The 26851-nt window shown below is 37.7% G+C and overlaps 1 protein-coding gene across 3 annotated transcripts in view; it reads right to left on the bottom strand.

The window, feature by feature from the left end:
- The window catches only part of LOC109431771 (uncharacterized), a 436488-nt gene that overhangs the window by 162323 nt on the left and 247314 nt on the right, over positions 1-26851 (bottom strand). For 2 of the 3 annotated variants that reach the window (XM_062856052.1, XM_062856051.1), the window contains one exon: positions 23808-23852. The exons of the other annotated variant lie outside the window; for it this stretch is intronic. In XM_062856052.1, coding sequence (XP_062712036.1) covers positions 23808-23852 — 45 coding nt within the window. The remainder of the gene's footprint in view (positions 1-23807; positions 23853-26851) is intronic. 3 annotated transcript variants of the gene reach the window in all.

The following is a 26851-nucleotide window of genomic DNA, read 5'->3' as shown; positions in this document are numbered from 1 at the left end:
GTGGAAAATTGTGTAGAATTTTGAGAAATAGGTTTTTATTGATGTTTAAAATTACCACTTCATTCACATAATAAAGAACATTTTGTATAATGTTATATTTTCCCTGCGATGTACAATGGTTATTGAAAAACAAAAAAAAAAAAAAAAGATATCGTACAAGCAAAATGTCCGTTTTATAAATTGAACAGTCCTTATGTAGTATTTATTTCGTAAAGGAAATTTCCTTGACTTCCTTGGGCATAGAATATCTTCGTGCCTACCACACGATATACGCATGCAAAATGGTCATTGGCAGAGGAAGCTCTCAGTTAATAACTGTGGAAGTGCTCATAGAACACTAAGCTGAGAAGCAGGCTTTGTCCCAATGAGGACGTTACGCCAAGAAGAAGAAGAAGTCCTTATGTAGTAAACTTTTGGTTCGTCCTGTAGGATATTTTTCTTGAATTCTCAAATGATCTGAAGAACCAAGAACATTCAAAATATCAGAAAGCTTGGTGGAAGCACTTTATGCAGACTCACAAAATCTGATTGGGCAAATTTTATTGTTAAAATAAAACTGAGAATACTTCAGCTGATCTAATAGATCATTTGGGCCATTCAGCAATAGCTGAAATAATATTGGTGGGCCCAGAAAACCACGCAAATTTCAAATAATAGATAATAATCTGGGACGGGACCCGTCAGGTGCTAGTGAAAGTACGAAACCATTTGTCTGTCAGAAAAGACCACTTCTGATTGATCGTTTGCCGTGTTTTTAGTAGCTACTGTTTTTTTTTATTTTTGTTTTGTTGAAAGTTGATAACCATCAACATTCAGCATGTGTTTCACTTTCTGTTCTGTTTTTATTCCGAGCTTGACATGGAGAAATTTACTCATCGAAGCAGAAGAGGTAGCAAAAAAATAGTCAACAAGTTTGATGGATTTGCGTATGAGTATTATTGGCAACACTGAAGTAACCCCCGTATGAACTCTATTGAAAACAATAGGAGGGCTTGTACCAGTCAGCTGCCATCCGTCCGAGATAATAATCAACACTGATTTATAGATGCTCAATGGGTATCTATCGTTGTTAAAAGCATCTCCAAAGTTGGTCTCATAGATCATATGACCTGATCTTTCGGATCTTTCTTTTGGGTCTAAAACTTCTATATTAGAAAAAAAAACATTTGTAGTGCTGCGTTTAACCTTATTCGTGCATTGATATCATTTTAATCCAGTCATTCACGCTGCCCGTACACTACGCTAGCGAGGTGTGCATTACCTAATGCATAAATAGGGTTAAACTCACTAAATGATTGTACATATCTGTGATATAAAATAAAGGAACTATCCCAGACTTGGTTGACCTGAAGATGATAATGAATGACTTCGAATATCTGATTCTCATCAAAATCAAAATCATGAATGGTCGATCTTGCTTTTTTAGAACCAGCAGGGCTATGTCTCGCTTGCCGAGGAATTCTATGAACTTGTACTATAAACTAGCTGTTGCGGTAGATCGTATGACCTGATTTCTAGGGTGATTCGTAGAACACATAACATCTAAATTTAAAAAAAAATCATAAGTTCCGGCGAATGTATTCACTGAACAAGAGTGGATAAATAATATAGTAAAAAGAAATTTGAGTGCTTTGATGCTTTGGTCTTAAAGATCATTAGAACTTAAATTTCGGATAAGACTAATAGACCTTCAATGTCTTACACACATCAACATTAATTTAGAATTATTCATCTTGCTTTGTAGAACCAGTTAGTATTGCCTCACTGGTCATGGACATATATGTACATACACTGTGGTGCATAATTGATCGGACAAACGCCGATTTTCATACAAAATGGCCAAGTTTGAGATGCGGTAACTACGGTTTGCGTTGATGGATTGAGCTCGAATTTTGACACGGAACTACTTATATGCTAAATTTTACGTATACAAGATACAAATTGTTTTCGTTCTCAGGTTTGGGCGTGGCAAGGCGTTCATATTGTGCAAAAGTGATCGGACAGCGGCACCCCTTTGATTTACACGTAGTTCCGTGTCAGAATTTGAGCTCAATCCATCAACGTAAACCATAGTTACAGCATCTCAAACTTGGCCATTTTGTATGAAAATCGTTTGTCCGATCAATTATGCACCACAGTGTAAGTATATAGAACCTAGAACATCTAAATTGCTAAACAATGTTTCCAATGCAATCTGGACTCTAGAAACATGATTCGATTCGTTATATTGCTGAAGGAAATGTGAGTGCCTTTTCTGACTTATTTAGATGACCTGAAGTTTCAGAGGAGATAGAATCCAGATATCAAAGCCACAAACGATCAATCTTTTTTTGTAGGAGAAGTTTGAACATGTCTTGTTAACGTAGGACATACAGAAAACTCGCATGACCAGATTTCTAGGATAAAATGGAAACCTATAAAATTCAAAACAAGCTGTGGTACTGTGTATAGAATCACTAAACTAAAGTGTCATTTGACATGAAATTCCGAATAATAGTCGAAGGTCAATATCTTTTACACATCAAAATTAATCATAAATCATTCATCTAGTTCTGCAGAAGCTGCATAGGTATATTTCGTTAGCTGGAATCACGTACAGAGCTCTGGTTGTTGGGGTAGATCATATGGCCCTATCTCCAAGATGATTTGGAGAACCTAGAACATCTAGATTACAAAAAAAATACCTGTAATGCTGCGCATGGGCTCATTGAGCATAAATGGATACGTGGTACTGGTGAAGTAAATGTGAATGCTTGGGTTGATCTTACAGATCACTTGGCCAGAAGTTTCGGATGCAATAAATGAACCTTGAATGTCTTACACGCATCAACATTAATCATGAATGTTTCATCTTGATTTGTAGAACCTGATTGGGTTTGTCTCATTAGCTGGAGACATATACAATGTTCTGGTTGTTGAGGTAGATCATGCGACCTGATCTCCAGGATGATTTGGAGAACTTTAAATATTTACTTTGTTGGAAATTGAATTGGTTGTACTGCGTATAGCTTTACAGAACCTAACTTGATAAATAGAATATTCAAAAATACTACCTATACCTTGGTTGATCTGATAGACCATTTTGGCTGAAGTTTCGGATGATTTGGAGAGCATAGAACATCTCATATCCACGTGACTACAATATTCATGATGGAAGCAGGCTTATAGAACACGGTTGGATATATGTAGGTGTAAACAATGGTTCAAATACTCGGTGCTCATTAGATTCGAGAGCATTCTCTTAGAACTGAAAATCACCAGATGTTCTGGATCCCTGGGATGTTTTGGTGTAACTAAATATGATCCAAAACATTTTTCCCTAATTGTTATCATCTGGCGGTACAACTTTGCCAAAGAAACCATACAGCTATCTATTGTCATTGATTTTATACAGCTCATCATACAAGGTGGGCTAATATGACCCATCCGTCCCGAAAGGGTTAAGCAAGCTCATCCTAATGTTGGACGGTTCTCGCTAATTGTTGAACGGTTAAAGCTTTGCTCGTGATTGATGACGTATAACCCGACATCAGCCTATCATTCACCTGTTTTTATTTTAGGCATCAAACCCAACATAGACCCAACAGTTATCCGATGTGAGTCTAACAGTTGCCTAACATTTGATAAAATTTGACCCGACTTTGACCCAACATCCGATATTTTTTTCAATCTGGCGGATTTTTTTTCGGTTTTTTCGTGTTTTGTGCCCAGCTAGTCCGAGCTAGTGACAATTCATTTAAATGACAAAGAATCGCTCATTTGGAGAGAGCTCTAGTGGACTGAAATCATTTCAAACATGACTAGATGCAAAAATGGCTGAAAAGATTTGATTAGAAGCGAAAACGACAGAAGAAAAGTACGCCTTTAAAAGCCCCTGAAACACTCCTGGAAACCCATGGGACCCACTCAACCCCCAAAAACACACATAAAACGACCCTAACACTCTGAATCCCTCTTGCGACCCTAACACTCTGAAACCCACATGCATATGCATCTACATCAAACGTTTACGGTGAGCAAAAATTACTTAAGTATGATTTATAATAAAATATTCAGAAACTGTTCAACATTTGGGTAGTGTTCAACAATTAGCGAATTACCCTATATCAGGAATTTCTTTATAAACTTGTTCCAAAAATTATCATTGCAACTGCTCCACCGTTTTCTTAAAAAAAATCCTTCAAAAAATCTGCAGGAGTTCCAGGAGGAGTAATGTACTCTAAATCTAAAACTACGTGTTATTTTTTTTTAACTATTTTCATTGGATTCGCATACTTATACTATAGCATGAAACGAGCTCACCAATTTGTTCGAATAATAGCGAAATGTGAGTTCCAGTTACAGGTTTTTCAGTATAATCCAACGTATCTGCAAATCACACGCAGCTATCGAATGACTGCGGGACTCTTTGTGTTTCACACTGGCGAACCAAGTTCCTCTTCTACATTTCTTGACTTTACATCCCCACTGTGACAAAGCCTGCTTGTCACAAAGTGTTCTATTATCCCTTCCATAGATATTAACTGGAGAGCTTCCTCTGCCAATTCTCATTTTGCATGTGTATATCGTGCGGCAGGCTTGAATATACGCTATGTCCAAGGAAGTCAATGAATTTTAACTATGCAGGGCAACTAACTACATCACCCGATTATGTGCTCAATTTCCCTCCATACAAATTGTGCTGACTTGAGTAACTTCGTACAATCATCGCTAGAACAAGAACATGTATTCCTTATTCATGTGTACACACTTTCATCCACACCCGAACGATGGTAGAAACATTACTGCAATCTAATTGCTTCGATAGAAATTTCTTGCTACCCACCATACTCTTCCTGCATAGTTTCAACCCCATAATGCTCAAATGATGACCAAACACCACACATATCCGCATTCAATCTAGTTTCATTCAGCGACCGATAATAGCCGGTGGTCAGTGCTTGGGCGGTGGTGGTGTAGGCGAGTGTTACCGCAGAAAGTGCAGGGCAATTTTGTGTCAAATGACGATAAAATGATTTTATTGACTTGCCAACCGCACATACTACGCTCGTCCCCGTATTATGATGGAATTCTAGAAATAGAAGCATGACTATAGGGATGATGATGATGTACTTTGTGTGCACTCAATGTGCTTAGTGCCCTGCAGGTATCTGGAACACATTAAGAAGCAACAATATGTATTGTTGGCTAAAGATAGCACGTTCCTTGCTTGGGTGGTGTAACTACTCATTAGGATAATGGCATTGTGTTCAGTTTGTGAACTTAGTTTGCTCCAACTTTTCATCAAACATTTCATTCTTAGGTCACCGAAAAGAGCCAACAAATTAGTATTTCTCGAGGAAATCCTTCAGGAATTCACCCAGAGAAGACTTTCGGAATTCACCCTGGGTTCTCTGCACAACGAATTCCTTTAAGAATTCTTTCTTAAATTCCTCAACACATTTCCTTTTGAATACATTCCAGCTCTTCGTCCAGAAATTCAGGGGAATTCCAGGATTTTTCCAAGAGTTCAATAATTTGAGTGTACTTCGGAAATACCTCGAAGAAATTTTTCAAAAATTTCTCCAGGGATTCCCTTAAGAAATTTTTACAGGGACACCAGTGATAGTTTTAAGACTTATACGTGAATACCTTCATACATTCTTTCAAGGATCCTTGAGGGAATAAGCCAATTGACATTTCTATAAGAATATGTTCTAAGATGAGTATATGCAGTATAGCAGCATATAAAACTATCTTTGGGGAAGTTTTGGCAAGGATGTACTCGGAACAATAGAACTGAAGGTTTATTCTTTAATCTTTTTGCATAAATAAAAAGCTGAATATAATATGTTTCGATCACCTGTAGCTATGAATGCTGAACAGTAACAATAAATGCTGAACAGTGAGAGTATTAGCTGAACATTGGCTGGGTAATGGTTTCTGTGGCTGAATACAATGATAGCTGAATGTTGGTCTGAAGTATGGCTTGTTCAACTTCTTTAATCAGCAATACATGGATGGCTCAATATCAAGTTGAATAGAATATTATTCATCTGTGTAACCAGCTTTAAACAGACACCAACATGCAGAATTAATCATCTGTAGCTCAAACTCTAATCAAACATTTTTTTACGGCTGACCCAAATAATGTATTCGTAGAGTCCTCATTTCTTCTTCAGCCTTAATCCAGGCCTGGCCTAGTTCAGCTTATGTTCTTGATTATTCAGACACCACAAGTAATGCTCTCCAGTTAGCCTTGTGGTTAAGGCTATGGATCGCCAATCCGGAGACGGCGGGTTCGATTCCCGTTCCGGTCGGGAAAAATTTCTCGACTACCTGGGCATAGTGTATCATTGTGCTTGTCTCACAATATACAAATTCATGCAATGGTAGGCAAAGAAAGACCTTCAATTAATAACTGTGGAAATGCTCAAAGAACACTAAGTTGAAGCGAGGCGGATCAAGTCCCAGTGGGGACGTAGATCCATAAAGAAGATGAAGTAGAAGTAGAAGAAGAAGAAGAAGAAGAAGAGGAAGAAGAAGAAGAAGAAGAAGAAGAAGAAGAAGAAGAAGAAGAAGAAGAAGAAGAAGAAGAAGAAGAAGAAGAAGAAATGCTCTCATTTTCGAGAATAAGTATACAATTGTGTGTGGTGTAGGTGCTAAGGTGAGTGACAATCAGCGGGGTGACACAGCTGTCAAACTCGGTACATCGCCGCTCTAACCAACATCGTTTTTAGTACGTCGCGTTTTGGTACCCACTTTTTGGTCTGTTTACCCTAACTTGTTCCTGATTTTTGGGTGTATGGCTCATGTGTTGCGATTGCTAATTTTGGAAATTACACATTTCAAACGAAATTGTTGTTTTTGATGATTGTTTCTCTTTGTTAATCACTTTGCACGATGTTACATGAAGCAGCGAAGCAGTGTCGATGTTTAAATCGCATGTTTGCCATGAATTAAGCAATAAAAACAAAAACATTGGACGGTGAATGGAATGCTGGGTTGCTGATTCTGGCCCTTCCTCATACCCCTGGTGACAATAAATCAGGAGGTACGACTTCAAATCTCAGCTCTCCCATAGATTAATTTATAAACTCCTTAACATCTCTCTGGAAATAGAAAGCCGCAAATGGAAAACAATGAAAGTAAATTATTTATTTAACCCAAAATAAATATTTTTTTTATTAATGACTGATTAAGCGCATATCAAACCCTAAATCAGCCTAAATCAATGAACTTCATCAGATAAAGGTTAAATAAAATCACCAAAATTAGATGTTTAGGGGCTGAATAAAGGATTTTACCTCTTGTGCTCAACTTTTGTTCAAATAAAGGCTGCTTTAAAATAGTTCAACAAACACTCTTCTTCTTCTTCTTTCTGGTTCTACGTCCGCACTGGAACTTGGCCTGCCTCGCTTCAAACAAACGCAACAAACGCCTGTACTGCATCAAATTGTTACCTGGGATTCGAGATATTGGTGATTATATAGGTCAATCTCTTTAAATTTGAGTGAAATTTCCAAAAAAATAATGAAGATTTGTATTTTTTTAGCACGAAAAAATCAGTTAAAAATTCATTCTCAACGTACATTTGAAAAATTAGATATTATCAAGTTACAGTAAATATTTCAGCTCAATTGGTTACGGAGATCGAGAGCAACTTTCCCAAAAAAAAAATAAATAAAAATCGATTTCAAATCGTCAGCCTTGTATGGAAAGTCGAATATTCGCTCTACTGTAATTTTTTTCCTTCACATTTTCGAGCTCAGAGCACGATTGTATATGACTTAAATGATCATCAGTTTACAGGTATGACTCGATTTAGTGGACATTTTAATTTTCAAAATGTCTATAAAATCGAATTTTACATAAAATCGAAGCTAAATTTTTTATTTCATTTTTTATTAAATTGTGTTCCACAATGCACCAAAACATATAAAAACTGCATGAAAACTGAGTTTTCGATAAAAGGCTCGGAGTTTTGGCATATATTAGTAATAACCTCTAAATAACGAATAAACCACTATCTCGCTAGTTTGTTAGGATCGAATTCCATTGTCTCTAAGGATATGCATGGTTGGTTCAAAAGACAATATTTTGAATAATGGAGAAACACAATAACGTTATTTGCATAAATGTCCCAAAAAATTCAAAAAGTTCAGAAACTCATTCAAGGATTCTTTTGAAAATGTATCCGAGGATTTTTTAACCTAGGAATTCCTCCATCATTCTGAACCTCAAGGGGCTCCTCGGAAATTTAGAGATTAGTGGCAAACACTTCATAGAGCGTAGTTACTTACTGGTTGTGCTGTATTTGCCGAACGATCTTTCTGTGTGAGTAGTAAAAGCTTGTACCGTTATCTGCTCGGTGTTAAATAAAAGTACGTGAACCCAGAATTTTCCACTTTATTACGACGGTCTCCAAAGAAAACTTCCCAAATCAAAGCATCGTGTTGTTATTTCAAAAAATCGTTCATGCGTTCCTTCAGAAGTGTCACAAAGAATTCTTTTAATAAATCTTGCATGAATTGCTTCACCAATACGTTCATGATTTTTCACGAATCATTTTAGAGATTGTTTGAGAAATACATCCAGGGAATAGCTCAAAAAATCTTCTGCATATTCATACATAAATTTCTTTAGGCATTTGTTTGGATTGTTTGGAGAAGCTATTGTAGATATCTAAAATTTCTTCAGAAATTCTTCTAAAAACTCTTTCTAAAAAATCTTTTGGAAATTTGTCCGAATATTCAGCCAAAAAATCTCTCACGGATTAAAAAAATCTTTTATGGATTCATTTGGAAAATGTTTCAAAAGTTTCTTCAAAAATTGGTTCTGTGGTTATTTTGAAAATTTTTCCAAGGATTTCACCTGAAATTCCCATAGCAACTTCCAATTTCTCCAGAAATTCCACTAGAGATTCGTGCAGAATCCAATTAAAAAAAAACTGAGTTTCAGTCAAAAAATCTTCCTGGTTTTTCTTTAGAAATTCCCCCAGGGACTGTTTAAAAAAAATGGGGAATTCATTCGAGATTTTTTTTGCGGGGACCCCTACAGATTCTCTTAGAAAATCTCCCATGGATTTTATTATCAATTCGACTAATAATTAATCCAGAAATATTCCCAGATTTTCATCCAGAGTTTTCTTTACAATTTTTCCAAGGATTACTTAAAAAAACTTTCACAGAGTTTTCGATAATTCTTTCATGGACCCTCGCTATTCTTTTAAAAATCTATCATGAGTGCCTGAGAAATCTCCCATTTTTCAAGGACTCCTTTAGAAACTCCTCGTGGAATTAAATTAAAAATTTTCCAGGAAATCCTAAAGAAATTCAGTTACAAATTCTCTCTCAAAATTTTCTAGGGATTCCTTTAGACTTTAGAATGTTCCCCAGAAATTTATCTAAGAACTCCTTAAGAAAGTCTTGCTCTCAAAAATGTTACATGGATTCCTTTCAAAAATCTTGCATAGATTGTTCCTGAAATTTATTATTGAATTTCTTCAGATTATTTTTTTCATTGAGATTCCCCCAGACTTTTTGAGAAAGTATTAGAAAATCCTCCAAGGATTCCTTCAGAAATGTTTCTACAGATTCTTTCAGAGATTCTTATAAAGATTCCTTTGGAAAGGCAGGAAGACTTTCTTGCAGAGATTCCTGCAGAAATTCACATAGAGATTTCAATAGAGATTCTGCTGGGTTTCCCTTTATAAATTTTCTCAGAAATTCCCCAGTTTTTTTTATTTTCTGAACAGGTTTTGTTAGGTATTCCACCAGGGGTTTCCAGGTGTTTCTTCAGGTATTCCTTTAGGATTTTTTTCAGAAATTCATTTAGAGTCTTCTTCATATTTTTTTAATTCCTTCTGAAATTTCTTTAGCGATACTTTCGGAAATATATTAAAAGACTTCTTCAATATTCCTAGAACTACTTCAGAAATTTCAGTAGAGATTTCTTCAAAAGTTGTTCCATGGATTCTTTCAGAAGTTTTTTCAGGAATTGCTCAAGCATTTTTTTTAGAGATACCTACAGGGAATGAACCAATGTTCCAATGTACTAGTGAAAGGGCACTGAAATCAGGGACCTTGACTAACTAGCTCTGATTTTACCATGGCAATCCTGGAAATAGTTTATCACACATCTTTTCAGTAAGTTACCGAAGCATTACAATGAACAAAAATCTCGGTGAGGATGTCGTAAGAAATGTTGAAAGAAGATTGTTAGAAAGTTTCTAGGAAAAGCCTGGTGAATGGATAGTTTGCATGCATCCGCCAAAAATGTTGCCATTTCTAAGGGATCTGTAAAAAAAAATATCGCCAGAAAATCATCCCTTACACTCCGCTCATAGTGATCATCGATAAAGCGAGAGATATTCATAAAAATGAATTCAGAAAGGGAGATTAAGGTAAATATATAAAACTAAGTATGTCATGAGGTATGCTTTGGCTCTATTATGGGTGCTTCACAAAGCTATTTATTGATATGAAGTCCTCCGTGTTTCAAAAGGTTGAAAGCCCCTGCAATATAAGTCACCATAATACAAACGGCAAGTTTTAAACTGATTGGATATTACAGATTTTGGGATAAAAAAAATCTACATAAAATCGAGGTAAAATGTACATAAAATCGAAGTACATGTGTGGCTTCGTGGTCGTGCGGCTAGTGTCACCAACCATTCAGTCGCATCGTGCTAAGGAGCGCGGTTTCGATTCCCGCCGCAGCTGTCAGGAAATGTTTTGGGCTGTGCCACTGGGCTTTGCATGCTAGTCCGTTGTCTAGTGTCGTGCTTCCTTCAAAGAGCAAACAGCTCACTGTAAGTACTAAACGTGTCCGTGTTTTTTAAAGTACATAAAATCGAGGGTCTATATAATCGAGAGTCCACTAAATCGAGGTATACCTGTACCGAGTTCTAAAATGCTGTAAACTAGTGTTATTGGAGGAATCACTTAAACAGTGTGTTATCGCTTCAACTTAGTGTTCTTTGAGCATTTCCAGTTATTGTCGTGGGCTTCGTGGCCGTACAGTTAGAGGCGTCAGTCGTCTGGCCGTTTCGTAAGCCTCGGAGTGTGGGTTCGATTCCCACTCCAGACGGTGAAAACTTTTCGTCAAACGAAAAATTCTCCACTGGACCACTGGGTGTTTCGTGTGTTGTCCGTTGTCTCATGCATGTGATTGTTCACAGTCCGTGCAACCTCTGGTTGAAGACGGTATAGTGTCGGTAGACGGTGTAGTGTGTAATTGAAGGGCTTTCTTTGCCTGCCATTGCATGAACTTATATATTGTGAGGCCACAATAATACACTGTGCCCAGGGAGTCGAGAAAATTTTCCCGACCTGAATCGAACCCGCAAACTCCGGATTGGCGATCCATAGCCTTAATCATTAGGCTAACTGAGTTGACGACATTGACCCTAAATTTTTGAGTTAGAGCAATTTTTCGTTGACATTTTTGCTGGATTGATTTGGTCGCACAAGTTCGTCATATTTAATATTTTCATATACAGATTTCGAAATTAGCTGTTGGCGATTGAATAGTCAAAATGACATTTTCAGCACAGGTTGTGGCTCGAAAAAAGAAAAGTGCTGCAGATAAATTTCTTCCTTTTTTACTATGCTTCACTTCCTCTGTCTGCTATCTCTCAATCACCTGCACAAAAACATTCCCTGTTTCTCAGCCCGAACTACTCAATCTTACATAGTATTGATTCAATTTGCATAAGTGGAAAGTCAAGTTAAAATGTCTCGGTGCCGACTACAGACTGCCACCAAGTACAGAAGAAATCGGGCTTTTATCACCGTGTGCTGTTTGATATTTCTGACTGAATACATTTAGGGTGGATTTAGTTTGAATATGCACTACTAAGAAATAAACCAGCCTAGGGTTGAACATCTTTATTATAAATCGTAACAATAAATGTGAAGCTCAGCAAATGTAGTTATCTAGTTTTGCAATACTATTTTATATGAAAGACTCATTTTAGTGCATAATGAACTTTGATAGCTCGAGTAATTCGTAAGAGAAAAAATGTGAAAAGCAACAGTTAGTAGGTAAGTAGATTGAAGCTCAGTTTTATATCAGTGCTTGTACATCACTTTTGTATCACCCTGCCATGAATTCCAACTTAGCTCTACACTGTACTTTTCCATTCCCAAGCTAAAGTCATTCACCTCGTCCGTTCGTCATGCTTTTCTCCGATTCTTTAACAAGGAGCAACTTTCCCTACATCACTTAATTAGGTATTCTGCTCGGTTTCCTCGGAAGGCGTTACGATGATTGAATCCGTCCGATTTGCACACTTCAAAATGTATCTACTGATGGTGATGCTGGGTCTGGTTGTATTGGAACCCGTCGGATGATTGATTATGGAGAAGGAAGGTGCCGGTGCGTTCGTTTTGTTTAACTTTTTATCACTTACTCACTTGCTGTAAGCTGTTATCGAACCGTGCTTTGCCGTGTTTTCCATTAGGGAAATTGAAATTGTATTTTTTTTCCAATCTTGTTGGATTGAAATAAGTTACAGATGTAATTTGTGTTCCCGAAGCATCTGCCAAGTTCATGGAATCAATTGAGTGAATTTTGTTTAAAAGAGATACAACTTTATATACATTTTGTGTAAGCCATTAAACCAGTATCGCGAAACTCTGATGCAAGCAAACAAAACCGCATCATATCAGTGGGTATTTGATTAGCCGTTCAATTTCGTTTATATTTTTCCCACAATGCAGTGGTGACGATGCGACGTCGTTGACAGTGCTTTGAGAGTTCTACTGCGATGCTCTCGCACATACATAAACACCACCCGGTTTCAAGAAGTGCACAGCATCCGTTTCCTTTCCGATACTGGATTTACTGTACCCATATGAATTGTGTTGCATCGACGTCGCATCTATATACATATTTCGCCCCCATCACTCCCACCTCCCATCAATAACATAGGGGATGTTCATGCATAATGTATCCAGGGATGTCGGGGTTTTACCCGCCGAAGCACCCAGTGACTCAATAACAAATTTGTACTACACTGATATACGGCTTGCGGTAATGACCTGCATAAAAATGATGATGATTAACCTGGGCTTGTTAGGGGAATATCTGTAAATAAAAAGAAAATCGGGTTAAGTACGGTTCCTTTGAATTCCACTAAGAATTTGCATCCTTTGACAGATACGTATTTCGACCTCAACTGTAAGGTCTTCTTCAGTGTCTTGTTTTTGACTCGACAGTCGAGTCAAGTACAAGACACTGAAGACGACCTTACAGTTGAGGTCGAAATACGTATCTGTCAAAGGATGCAAATTCTTAGTGGAATTCAAAGGAACCGTACTTAACCCGATTTTCTTTTTATTTAGCATAAAAATGTTTTCAAATTTGCCATGGCAAAAGGAGATGATCGACCAACAAACGCTTGTTGTTTGCGTTTTGATTCCTCTCATACCTACCGATAGCCGAGTGGTAGCATGCGATATGCCTGAGGGTGCAAGGTTCTTGGTTTGAATCCGGTTGTCAACAGAAACTTTTTTAACTGTTGATCGAGTCCATGGCAAAATTAAAAACATTAATCTGTTGAATTGAAACGAAACTCAGTCTGCACAAATTTAGTGGCGTTGTGTTTTCAAATTGACCCTCAGAATTGTAATTTCAACCGCAAGCCGTCTTTCAGTGTAGACTACTAGATTACCCGACTCATCATCTACTTTTGGCAGAAATGCAATATTGTGCGTTGCAAGAAAAACACAATTATGGCGACTACTTACCAAGGCCTTCAATGATGGACAAAATTTAATCGCGGTGCAAATGCCACGTGCAGTCGCAGCAGTCATCATATAACGCGGCCATGTGGCGACCCTTTTTCAAGAATTATCAAAGAGCGCTATGAAGGAAAATTTGAAAACAGGTCTGTTTTCTTAGGCGACTGTCTCGCGCGTATCTCTGACTGCGGCTAAAAGTAGTCGCTAAAGTAGATTTTATTTTGATTCTTATAGGGTAATTCGCCAATTGTTGAACGGTTAGTACTGGAATTTTTGTTTTCGTTTGTTTTTCCGTGCATAATTCCACTTTAGTTGAAAAATATCCAGTGAACGTCTAGATCCACTCATTTCTAATACTTCCAATTTAATTTGTATTCCCTTAAATTCCATTTTCTAAGAGAAAATAGAACATTTGTATGGGAAGTCTGTAACCCAAATGTTGAACGCTTCCATAAGATAGCTCATCCTAATGTTGGACGATTCTCGCCAATTGTTGAACGGTTCAAGCTTTGTTCGTAATTGATGACGTATAACCCGACATAAACCTATCATTCACCAGTTTTTATTTTTGCCACCAAACCCAACATAAACCCAACAGTTATCCGATGTGGGTCCAACAGTGGTCCAACATTTGATAAAATTTGACCCGACTTTGACCCGACATCCAATAATTTTTCACTCTGGCGGATTTTTCCGGGTTTTTCGTGTTTTGCGCCCAGTTAGTCATTTGAGTGAAAATTCATTCAAATGAGGGAGCGTCCAAAAATTACGTCACGCAATAATTGTCCATTTTAACCCCCCACCCCCTCCTCTTATGTCACACTTTTTGTATGGGACCTCTGAAATTTTTGTACGTGTCGTCACACTTTGCTGAACCCCCCTCTCCTCCCCACTCAAAGCGTGACGTAGTTTATGGACGTTCCCAAGGAATCGCTTCCCAGTTGAACAGAGCTCTACTGGAATGAAAATCGTTTTCAACATAACCAAATGCAAAAAATGGCTGAAAAGATTTGACTAGAAGCGAAAATGACTGGAGAAAAGAACGCCTTCGAAAGCCCCTAAAACACTTCTGGAAACCCATGGGACCCAGTCAACCCCCTAGAATACCCCTGGAACGACCCTGAAATGCTTTGAAAAGCCGTGGATCGTTTCTGAAAAAGGTGAAGCGAAAAAAAATCGTCGGTTATGCTAGTGTTCAACAATTGGGTCTTAGCTGCATAATGATAGTGTGATAAGAAAAATATTTTTTTCAAATGAAATTACAATGAAAATGTGATTTTAAACAATGTTAAACTGTTAAGGACATCCTTCCAGTTATTGAAACTATGGTGTGACTTTGATATTTGTGGTCGATTTGTCAGCAAAGCTTATTTCGTAAAAGCAATTTCTTAAAATTAATCTTAAGAATTGTGCAGTTTGCGTGTCATTAGCGGTACAAAATTTTCAATCGATATTTTTGACGTTAAATATGTATAATTTTGTAACTTTATTGGAGCAATATCATGACACACATTCATACGCATCTAAATCATACGTTTACGTTGATGGAAAATTACTTAAGTTAAATTTATAATAGCATTTTCAAAAACTGTTCAACATTTGGGTAGTGTTCAACAATTGGCGAATTACCCTAATATATTCTTTGTTTTTAAACATTTTAACCTGGATTTTTTTACAGTCATGGGGAATAGTTGTGCTAAGAAATGCATGGTACCTCCCCCTTTACACCCTCCCCCCTTTTGCTGGTAGCCGAAAATACGTGGCTTTTTTGTATTTTTTATAAACTCTCAATGTTTTTACTCAAATTTCATCTTTTTGCTAATCGTCAATAGTTTTCCCTGATCCTTGACATGCAATGTATTACTACCCATCATAGTCTGTTGAAGTTTTGATCCTAGAGCTATTCTAAGGCCACCAAAGTACTCCGAAGTTTGTGTCATAAATCCAACATCCTATACCAAATTTTATACACGATGAATCATCACAGAACATAGTATACGGTACTCAGAAAGCCCCAAAGCACTCCTAGAATATTCATGGCACATGAATAGGCTGATCTAGGTCATTCAAACTACTCTGGAATTCTTTTTTTTAAGATCTACAACATCTACCATCATTTGTGTTCGCTCTGTTCATGAAATTTAGTCACGTTGATGTCCATTAGACCTCGCAATGCTACGAGCAACTCGATATTGTGATAGTTGGACATTCTGTGAAATACAAATGGCCTCCAAAACACTTTGAAGTTTGGGTTACGGTATCTACATACTGTATCATGCTCTAATTGTAAAAAAAATCGTGGGATGTAGTCTATACTGCTGATGGAGCCTCAGTGCACAACTATAATGCTTTTAATACATTCACGGAGTATTCCAGGCTTTCTAAACTAATTTGGAATTAGGACCTTCAAGTTCTACAGGCTCTACTCTTGTTTCTGTTCACTCTATCGGCATAATTCTTTCACGATTGTATCTGTTGCACCTCATAATATTGCGAGTCTATGCATTGCTATTTGGGTGTCCACTGGTATTCAAATAGACCAAATGTGTTTTGAAGCATGGGTCGCAATATCTCTAAATCTTATGATATTTTTATTGTAGCGAATATTCGCCGAATATAATCTTGACTACTCTTAGAGCCTGCAAGAGGAGTGCAATTATGATAACTTAGCAACATTTCCTTGGCGATCTAGGTCATCCAAATTATTCTGGAATAAAGACTTTCAAGCTCCACAAGCTCTACCGAATCTCTTTATTTTATCGGTGTTGCTTCTCCAAAAAATCCATCAGGAATTCTTTCAAGACTTTCGCCAAGAATTCCTCAAATAATCTTTTCAGGTATACTTCTAAGTATTCCTGGAAAAATTCTTCCAGGAATTTTTCAAGAAATTAGCATAGCATAGCATAGCATGACTTTGCACAAATCTTGGATGGAGTTGCAAAGTTGAATATATCCATTAACATTGCTGATGTCGCTACTATCTACAATGTTATAGACCCATTCAGCTCCACACACCTGGCCAAGTCCTTGCAAGCATTTATAAATCCCTTCATCAACTTGGAAAGAGCCCAGAACTGAAGCAGCTTCCAATAGATGAAAGGATATTGAAAATAGCGAATTTTCAATTTATACAATACAATACAGTTATATAATAATATAGGGCACAAAGAGTGTAATCAGAAAGATCTCACCTCGATTGCTACTCGCTCGCCGCGGCTGCACTTGATCAACCCCCACTGGAGCCCGGTTCGGCACGCCGGAAGGGTCACACTTACGGTACATTCCGCAATGATAAATTGATGGCTCTGGAAGTCTGCCGAAATTAATAAATTGCTGTTGCTGCTGAACTGATGTAGCTCCATAAGCCTGTTCCTCTGAGATGCGCTTATTTAGTTCACGGAAATGAAAAACACGTGATTGAAAGCCCACCGAGCCGCAATTGCGAACAGTTAAAAAAAACTATTTTTTCCCAATCTTCACTATTTTCTTGTAGGCGTAAAACAACACTTTCATTTGTTTTCCTTTCAAATTAATAAACAATTTTACACGTTTTTCACTAGAAGTTTTGATCAAACAAAACTTGAAATGTACTTCCTAGCGAATGGAAAACTTTCTTTTCCGCATAACACTAACTTCCCGGGTGGCGTAGTACTGGCGGCCGATCCACTGGCGGTAACATCACAAGCCACTGCAAACTATATGAAGGTGCTACCATGAACCATGAACCATGCACAGAACGTGTCAGAAAATATTCGGAACACGCGGTTTAACATCCGGTGAACTCACAATCGAACAATCCGAAAAAATAGCACCAGCCAAATCCTCCAGGAATTTTTCAAGAAATTACTCAAAAATTCTTCCAAGGTGTTCCTTCAACTATACTACCAGAAATTTCTACAAGATTCCCTCAAGTAATCAAGAATTCCACCAGGAATTTCTTCAAGAATTTCTCCAAATTTCGCTCCAAAAATTCTGCTAAGAATCCCTCAAAGAATGCCTCTAGGTATTCTTCCAACAACTTCACCAGGAATTCCTCATGGACTTCGGCCAAGAAATTCTCAGAACATTCCTCCAGGAATTACTCCAAGAGTTTCTCCACGAATTCCTCAAAGAATTTCTCCAGTAATCCGCAGGTAATCGTCTAGAAATTCTTTCAAAAATTACTCCAGAGATTCATCCTAGATTACTTTTAGGCCTTTCTCCAGAAATTTCACCAGGAATTCGCGAAGAAATGTTTCAAGAAATTCCAGCAGAAATTACTTCAGGAAATGCTCCAGGAATTCATCCATGGATTTTTTAGGAAATTTCAAGAGTTCCTCCAGAAATTCCTTCATGAATACCTCCAGTATCCTTCAGGAAACCTTTAGTAATTCCACAAGAAAATACTCTTGAGATCACTCTGGGAATTCGTACGAGAATTTTCTCAGAGATATCCTCAGTAATTCCTCCAGAAGTTCTTAAGGAATTACGGCAAAAATATCATCAGGAATTCCCCCCAAGAATTCCTCTAGGAATTCCACCAATAATTCCTCAAGAAATTTCTCCATGAATTCATCCAGGAATTCCTCCAAGACATCTTCCTAGAATTCTTCCAAGAATTCTTCCAGGAATTCCTCCAAAAAACCCTACAGGACCTTTCCCAAGAATTTAACAAGGGTCCCTCTGTGACTTCTGCCAAGAACCCTTCAGGAATTTCTCCACAAATACCTCCAAGGACTTTTTTTAAGAAATTCTTCAAGAACTCATCCAAAAAAGGTACCACCAATTTCTTCATGGATACCTCCAAGATTCTTCAGGAAACTGGAAAATTTCCTGGAATAAATCTTAGAGGAAATTCTGAAGAAAACTTTGGAATTCCTGGAGGAATTCCCGGAATATTTCTTGTTGGAATTCCTGGAGTATTTCCCGGATTGCTTCCTAGAGGAATTCCTGTAGTAATTCCAGGAGGAATTCGTAGAGTAATTCCTGGAGAAATTCCTGGAATATATCCTGAAGGTATTCCTGGTCGGATTGTTAGAGAAATCCTTAGCAGAAGTTTTGAAGGAATACGTGGAGAAATTTGCTGGAGGAAATGTTGGAGAAATTCTTGGAGAAGTTCCTGATGGGATTCTTGGAGGAATTCTGGGAAGAAGTCTCGGAGCAGTTCCTGGAGAATCACCTGAAAGAGTTCTCGGAGGAATCCCTGGGGTTGAAAAATCCTTGGATATATTCCTGGCGAAATATCTGACGGGGTTCCTGGCAGTAGTCTTAAAGGGACCTCTGGTGAAATTCTTGGGGAAGGCTCTGTAGGATTTTTATGAGGAATTCCTGGAGATTCTTGAAATAATTCTAGGCAGATGTCTTGGAGGAATTCCTGGATGAATTCTTTGAGATATTCCTCGGCGAATTCTTGGATGGCTTCCTGGTCGAGTTCTAAGAAGAATTTATTAAGGAATACCAGAAAGAGTTCCGGGAGGATTTCCTGGAGTAATTCCCGAAGGAGTTTCTTGAGGAATTTCGGGAGGAATTTTTGGCGTAATTCCTTAACTGTTTTCGGAGGTATTTCTGAGGAAATCTCTTAAGGAATTCTCGGACGAATTCTTAGAGCTATGTCAGGAGTTTTTTTTTATGAATTACTAAAGGTTTCCTGAAGGAGCCTAGGGGTGTTCATGGAAGAATTTATGGGGGAATTTTGGAAAAACTTTCCAAAAAATCCCTGGAAGAATTCTACGAAGAATTCCCTGAAGAAGTTCCGGGACGATTTCCCGGAGGTTTCGGAAGGAATTCTTTGAGGATTTTCTAGAGAAATTGCTTGAGAGCTTCTTGAAAAAACAAAAACCATAGAGGAATTCTTGGAGGAATTCCTGGAAAAACTCTTGGAGGAATTTCTGGAGAAACTCTTGGAGGAATTTCTGAAGGAATATTTGGAGAATTTCTAAGCAGAAGTCTATGAGGAGTTCCTGGAGAAATTGTTGGAGGAATACCTAGAGGGATTCTTCGAGGAATTCTTGGCAGAATTTTTAGAGTAATATCTGGAGAAATTCTTGAAGAAATTCCTTCTGGAATTCTTGAAGGAATTCTTGGAGAAACTCCTGGAGGAATTTTTGTAGGAATTTCTGGTAGAATACTTGGAGGAACTCCTGGAAGAATTTTCGAGGAATTTCTTGAAAAATTCGTGGAAGAATACCTGGAAAGATTATTTGAAGAATTTTTGGCAAAAGTCATGGAAGAATTCCTGAAGGATTTTTTGGAGAAGCTACACCGATAAAATAAAGAGATTCGGTAGAACTTGTGGAGCTTGAAGGTCTTTATTCCAGAATAATTTGGATGACCTAGATCACCAAGTGAATGTTGCTAAGTTATCAGAATTGCACTTCGAGGCTCTAAGAGTAGTCTAGATTATATTTGGCGAACATTCGCTACAATAAACATATCATAAGATTTACAGATATTGCGACCCATGCTTCAAAACACATTGCGTCTGGTTGAATACCAATGGACACCCAAATAGCAACACATAGACATACTCGCAATATTATAAGGTGCAACAGATACAATCGTGAATGAATTATGCCGATAGAGTGAACAGAAACAAGAGTAGAGTCTGTAGAACTTGAAGGTCCTAATTCCAAATTAGTTTGGAAAGCCTAGAATACCCCATGAATGTATCAAAAGCATTATATTTGTGCACTAAGGCTCCATCAGCAGTATAGACTACATCCCACGAATATTTTTTTTACAATTAAAGCATGATACAGTATGTAGATACCGTAACCCACACTTCAAAGTGTTTTGGAGGCCATTTGTATTTCACGGAATGTCCAACTATCACAATATCGAGTTGCTCATAGTACTGCGAGGTCTAATGGACATCAACGTGACTAAATTTCATGAACAGAGCAAACACAAATGATGGTAGATGTTGTAGATCTTAAAAAAAAGAATTCCAGAGTAGTTTGGATGACCTAGATCACCCTATTCATGTACCATGAATATTTTAGGAGTGCTTTGTGGCTTTTTGAGTACCGTAGATTCATCGTGTATAAAATTTGGTATAGGATGTTGGATTTATGACACAAACTTCGGAGTACTTTGGAGGCCTTAGAATAGCTATAGGATCAAAACTTAATAACTGATGGGTAGTAATACATAGCATGTCAAGGATCAGGGAAAACAATTGATGATTAGCAAAGAGATGAAATTTGAGTAAAAACATGCAGAATTTATAAAAAATACAAAAAAAGCCACATATTTTCGGCTACCAGCAAAAAGGGGAGGTACCATGCATTTTTTAGCACAACTATTCCCCTTGACTATAAAAAAAATCCAGGGTAAAATTTTTAAAAACAAAGAAGATATTGCATTTCTGCCAAAAGTAGATCGTCCCGGGTGTTTACGGGTTCAATAAAAATATTACAAGTTGAGATACAATCATTACAAGATTATATCAAATTTTGAGAGACTAACCATGCGAAATCATAATTAAATTATAACAAGTTTTGTTACATATTTCAGAACAAATTTGTTGCAAGTTTTGTTATAAAGCTCTTGGTCCGGATGACAAAAATAACAAAAATATCAAAAAATCTCACATATTCTGATATAATTTTGTTTCAAAATATATAACAAAGATTGCAATAAACCGTTGCAACGGTTGTTATAATTTTGTTATTATCTTGTTAGGTGCTTCTGGACGAGTACTTCCAGGAGTTTGCAAGGGATTTTAGGGGCGTTTCAGGAGATTTTTGAGGCGCTTCAGGGCTTTCAAGGGGTTTTATGGGGTGTTCCAGGCCGATACAGGTGGTTTGGTTGCTGGGGCGTTCCAGGAGTTTCAGGAGTGTCCCAGGACGTTCCAAAGAGTTTCAGGGGCGTTCCAGAGGTTCTTAAGGGAATTCAAAGGCTCCAGGGCATTTAGGGGAGTTCCAAGGGATATCATGGGCGTTTCAGGGGGTTTCAGACGTTTTAGGGGCATTCCAGGCATTTTCAAATTATTTCAGAAGCGTTCCAGAGGTTTTATGAGTTTTAGTGGCATTTCAAGGGGTTTTCAGGAGCGTTACAAGGTGTTTCAGGGGCGCTACAGGGTGTTCCAGGGGTTTTCAAGAGATTACAGGGACGCTACAGAGGTTTTAAACTGGTTTAAGGGACATTCTAGAAAATTTAAGGGGCGATTCAGGGGATTTCAAGGGTTTTCATGCTCTGTTACAGAGCGTTTCAGATACAGGTGGTTTCAGAAGGTGTTACAAGGGTGCACCAAGGGATTTCTGGGAGGTTACACGCGGTCAGAAAATTCACTCATTTTTTTAGCTAAAGTGCGACAACTCGAAATGAGTAAATTGCATTTCCAGCGCTAGGCCTGGCTCAAGTGCGAACATCTCATCAGTTTAAGCCGTATAGCATTCTTGATGACGTCAAGAATATTATTCGGTTTTGGATTTTTGCACTTGGGTCAGCACTAGTTTTGTGTGAATCTTGCTCATTTTCGAGTAACTTTTTCTTAGCGTGCAGGGGGTTAAGGGGTGCCCCAAGTCGTTCTAGGGGGTACAAGGGGTGTTCCTAGTGTTTTTAGGTAAGTTTCAGGGGGTTTCAGGGGTGTCCAAGAACGTTTCAGGGCCGTTCAAGGAGTTTTAAAGGGCGTTTCAGAGGTTTAACTGAGTTTCAGAGACGTTCCTGGGATTTTCAGAGGCGTTAAAGAAATTTTAAGGGGTTTTCAAGAGATTTATGTAACGTTGAAGGGGGTTTCAGGAACGTTTCAGGGGGTTTAGGGAGTTCCAGGGGTTGGTGGTTTAGGGGGTTTCATAGGGTGATACAGAGGTGCTCCAAAGGATTTCTGAGACGTTCCAGGGGTTTCAAAGGGTGTTCCAAGAGATTTCAGGGGTTTTAGGAGAATTCAGGGGGTCTCAAGACGATTTTTTGTTATTTTCATTTATGTGTAATTTAACTTAAAGCTAATCATGCACTCAGTCTCAGGACGTTTCAGGGTTCCAGATGTTTTCAAAGGATTTTAGGGGCGTTCCAGGGGTTTCGTTGAGTTTCAGGGGGTGTTTCAGAGATTTTCAGAGTTGTTACAGGGAATTTCAGGAGTTTTCATGAGATTTAAGGAGCGTTCTAGGAGTTTCAGGGGCGTTATAAGGGAGTCAAGAGATTTAAGGAGCGTTCCAGGGGTTTTAAGGGGTTTAGCGGCGTTCAAGGAGATTCGAGGGGTGCTTTAGGGGCTTTCAAGTGATTCCATGGGGTGTTTCTGGTCTATGTTAGAAGTTTATGATTTTCGTTTTATTTTGTAAACTAGTTTAAGTTTTAAAAGATTTGGTTGATGTTTGAACTGTTAAATACTTTACGAATACACACTGTAACTTGTCGAAATCGAGACACTGTTTACTACTTTGCAAGACGGAAAACTATGAGCCCGTAGGGATCCGAAGTGCACGTCGTTGTTTGTGGTGCATAATTCAGTTTTACTCAGATGGGAAATTGCATTATACACAGAACAATCGCTGAGCTGGAAAGCTACTACAACACACCCATCCCATCGTTATCGTCGTAGTCGTCGTCGTCTGCGCCGCATTGGCCTCCAGTTGACTGAATGAAAAGTGCTGGTCTTCCGTTCGTCGTCCCACACTGCACTGCACTGGCAGCAGTGATGAAAATTTTGAAGAATGGATCAACGTAACTCTCTGTTCTGAAAGTGTGCCCCTTTATTCCCATTCTGTCCGTGGTGCAAACAAAATCCACAAAAGGCGGATTGTTGCCCGACGAACGATTTTTTTTCTTCCGTCTTCTGCCAACCCAAAGCAAGACTTTTACTTTAACTTTTGACCCAAAGCGTGATTGAAATTCTAGGAATATGGTTTCGTTGACCTACTGAGCCTGCTACAAGCTAGTTCATCCATCTCTACCTGATAATCATATAAAACCTTCAAATCAACTTGATTCAACTCTAAAGCGATTATGTCAAAAAGCTGACTGTCCCCAAGTGGTAACATTCTGGCATGTCCCAAACCGGACACAAAGCCCTATCGGATTAAAATGTGCGGAGAAGCCGAAAGCGTGACATTGTAAAGATGAAAAATGGAAGCAGAAATAAACAAGCAATGATTGTCTTACCTTTGTGATCCGACCGGATCTATGTCGACGTCCCGGGAGAGTTTCCTGCAAGGGGCGAGAGAAGCGTGAAACGAAATTTATAGTAGCGAATAATAAAAAAAGGAAGTTGTTGACAATGAAGCTATCGGATTAGGGCAATGGCTGCGTTTCTTTGTAGTGTGTTTCTTTGATATCGTGGAAGTGTTTATTACATGGACGTTTTCTTTGTAAGATAATCCGGGATTTATGTAGTTCAATATTTACGAAGCAATTAATTGAAGCAGCCATAGAGCGATATGTTGCAAAGAAGGCAGCTACAATAATAGCAGGGTGTTCCAAACAAAATTGCAACTCATATTAATAGCTGTCGGTTCAGTTGGATTCAATTGACTTTTTTTTTTATTATTTTCTGATCTTGTGTTTACAGCATGCATGCAAATTTTGGTTAAATTAATCATATCTAGTAGTATTGAGTCTACGTAGTTTATGGACGGGCGTAGAGCTTTCGCAATTAAACCTTAGTAAGATCTTGACACAAGTTGGCATTAATATATCCCTCGAATTTTAATGATCCAACAAAAACAAATTTCTATCATGTGAATGATAGGAACAAATCAGAAACAGGCCATAAGCGCAATCATATATTCGTAAAATTGAATTAGTTCTTGAATTTTTTAAGCGGCACTGTGACATTTTTGTCGAGTCTGCCATATTGCTTCATCGTGAAGCTTTGAGAAAAGTATCCAAAAATGGGCATTATAAGGGTTGTTTTGGGAACAACATTTATTTATGTGAATGCGTTGCGTTGGCGCTTCGAATGTGGAGAAGTACAATTAGCAGTTTCGCCACAAATCTTGAACGGCATGAAAAATGAGACTATCATTACCCAGAAAAACCAATTTCATAATTTCTTATTCAAGTACTTAACATGACTTGACTCCATCATTTAGGAACTATTCCAGGTTCAAGAGCTTTAAATGTAATTATTAACACAATTTGTTTTTTTTTTCTGTCGGTATTTACGCTTAAGTGAATTCACGAATAAATATGTCACATTTACTTGTTATAAAAATGCTTTTTGCCAATTATATTTCTCTAGTATAACTTAAATTAATCACATGCAAGTGGTAAGTACTGTATATGTTTTCTATGAGTTATATCACTCGAAAATAGCTCAATTGAAACTAATTGTTGCGCTTATAGTATCTAGGTATTTTGCCAGTTACTGTCATTGGCGAATAACTAGATTGCAACTTATGATCTTTCGCAAGCTTGTTGAAACGTACCATGACCATAATTATAAGCATTATAAGTGAATTACAATACATGTTAAACAACTTTTAAGATGTTTTATAAGCCGCCATTTTTTGCGCTGTTTTGATTATATAGGTGACGAAATTTGAGTAAATATTACAAGAAAAATACTACCAGCTAAGTACTAAACGTGAATTTTAAACTATTATATAACTAGTTGTGTTACTTGGGTGGTTTTTTTTTGTCCTTTTTCAAATTTCAATTATCAATAGCTTTCTGACAATTAGTTTCAAAGAAAAGGCTTTTATGGTACATTTGGACATTTTTTAACAAAATTGGCCATTACTCAAAAACGAAAAAAAGTGCATTACAAAAATTTCAGCGGTTGAAGCTTATAAAATAACTTTCACAAAAATATTTCTTCGAAAATTTACCACGAATTCAGGCAATACGACTATTCATTTGGGATCCCTATAACCATATTATTCTCCTCCCTTGTTGGGGAAATTAAGCCACTGATTCCAATAAGTTGAAATTTAGTGGCATGGCATTCAGCATGACCATACTGAGGGTGAAGGGACGTAATGGAAATTACCTTAATTTCCTTTGGCATACCGTCGTGCGGGGCTACTTTTGAAATGCGGGGCTACTTTGGACACTTTAGAATATGGATTTTTTAATTCAAAATATGGTTCAAATCAGTTTGATGTCTTTGGGACTATTATGAAGCAATAGTTTTCCCTTCATTTGGTTGTAAATATTTTTCAAACAGACCGTTTATTGCTTGTCAGGACGCGAAAGAAACATCGAATAAACCTATAAAATAAACATAACGTTTCAGAACATTTGGTCCGTAAGCATTGTTTCTACAGTTCATAAATTTCAAAGGGTTGATCAATTCATTCAAAATGTATCAAAAAAAAAAAAGACACGGACAACGTCTTCAGCTTTCGGCTGTACAGACTGTTTTAAACTTAACATTAGACAACGGACAACGGAACATGCACCAGTGGAAACGGGGAAGAAACTATTCTCACGAAAAGTTTCAACGCCCGAAGCGGGAATCGAACCCTCACCCCATAGCATGATGCGATTATAAGCTTGGTGACCCTAACCGCACGGCTACGAGGCTCCACGTAGCATATACAATCGAATATTTGAATCGTTATACATTATAAATGGCCGTTTCACCTAAATCAAGGATGGATGGTCCCTTTTTTCAGGCTATCTATACAGCAAAATCACGCTGCTCATAATACCAAAAATAGCACAGAACCATCTTAAAACGCATATAGGGTATCGCGCCACTTGGGCGGTGGCTTCCATATTCATCTGTTTTCCACTATAACTCAGTCAATTTTGAACCAATTGACTTGAAATGTTGTACACGGGTAGATACTATACCTATCTCACCACATTCCAAAAGTTGTGTCAATTGGTTCAAATTTGACTGAGTTTTAGTGGAAAACAGACGAATATAGACGCCACCGCCCAAGTGGCGCGATTCCCTATTTATTGAAATCATGTCTGATATAGTATCCTACAGTATTGGTACAAAGTAGTTTTCTAAATAACCCCGGAGTTTGAAATGCAGATTTGTTATAGATAAAAATGTCCAAAGTAGCCCCCATCCGGTTCTATATGAGATGTGTCCGATTGGTGTATGAACAACTTTTTTGTTTATTGATGGATTTAGTTCAAATTTTGCATACATCATACATACGTACTCACGATTATTATGTGTAAATATTGTGGAAATCCATTTACTACTCTGGTAGTAATAATGCCATAAAGGGGCCATACACAAATTA

Source organism: Aedes albopictus, chromosome 3 (genome assembly GCF_035046485.1).
Source record: "Aedes albopictus strain Foshan chromosome 3, AalbF5, whole genome shotgun sequence".
Classification (NCBI taxonomy): Eukaryota; Metazoa; Arthropoda; class Insecta; order Diptera; family Culicidae; genus Aedes; species Aedes albopictus.
Note: the sequence above shows the minus strand (reverse complement) of the source record. Positions and strands in the feature narration are given on the sequence as shown.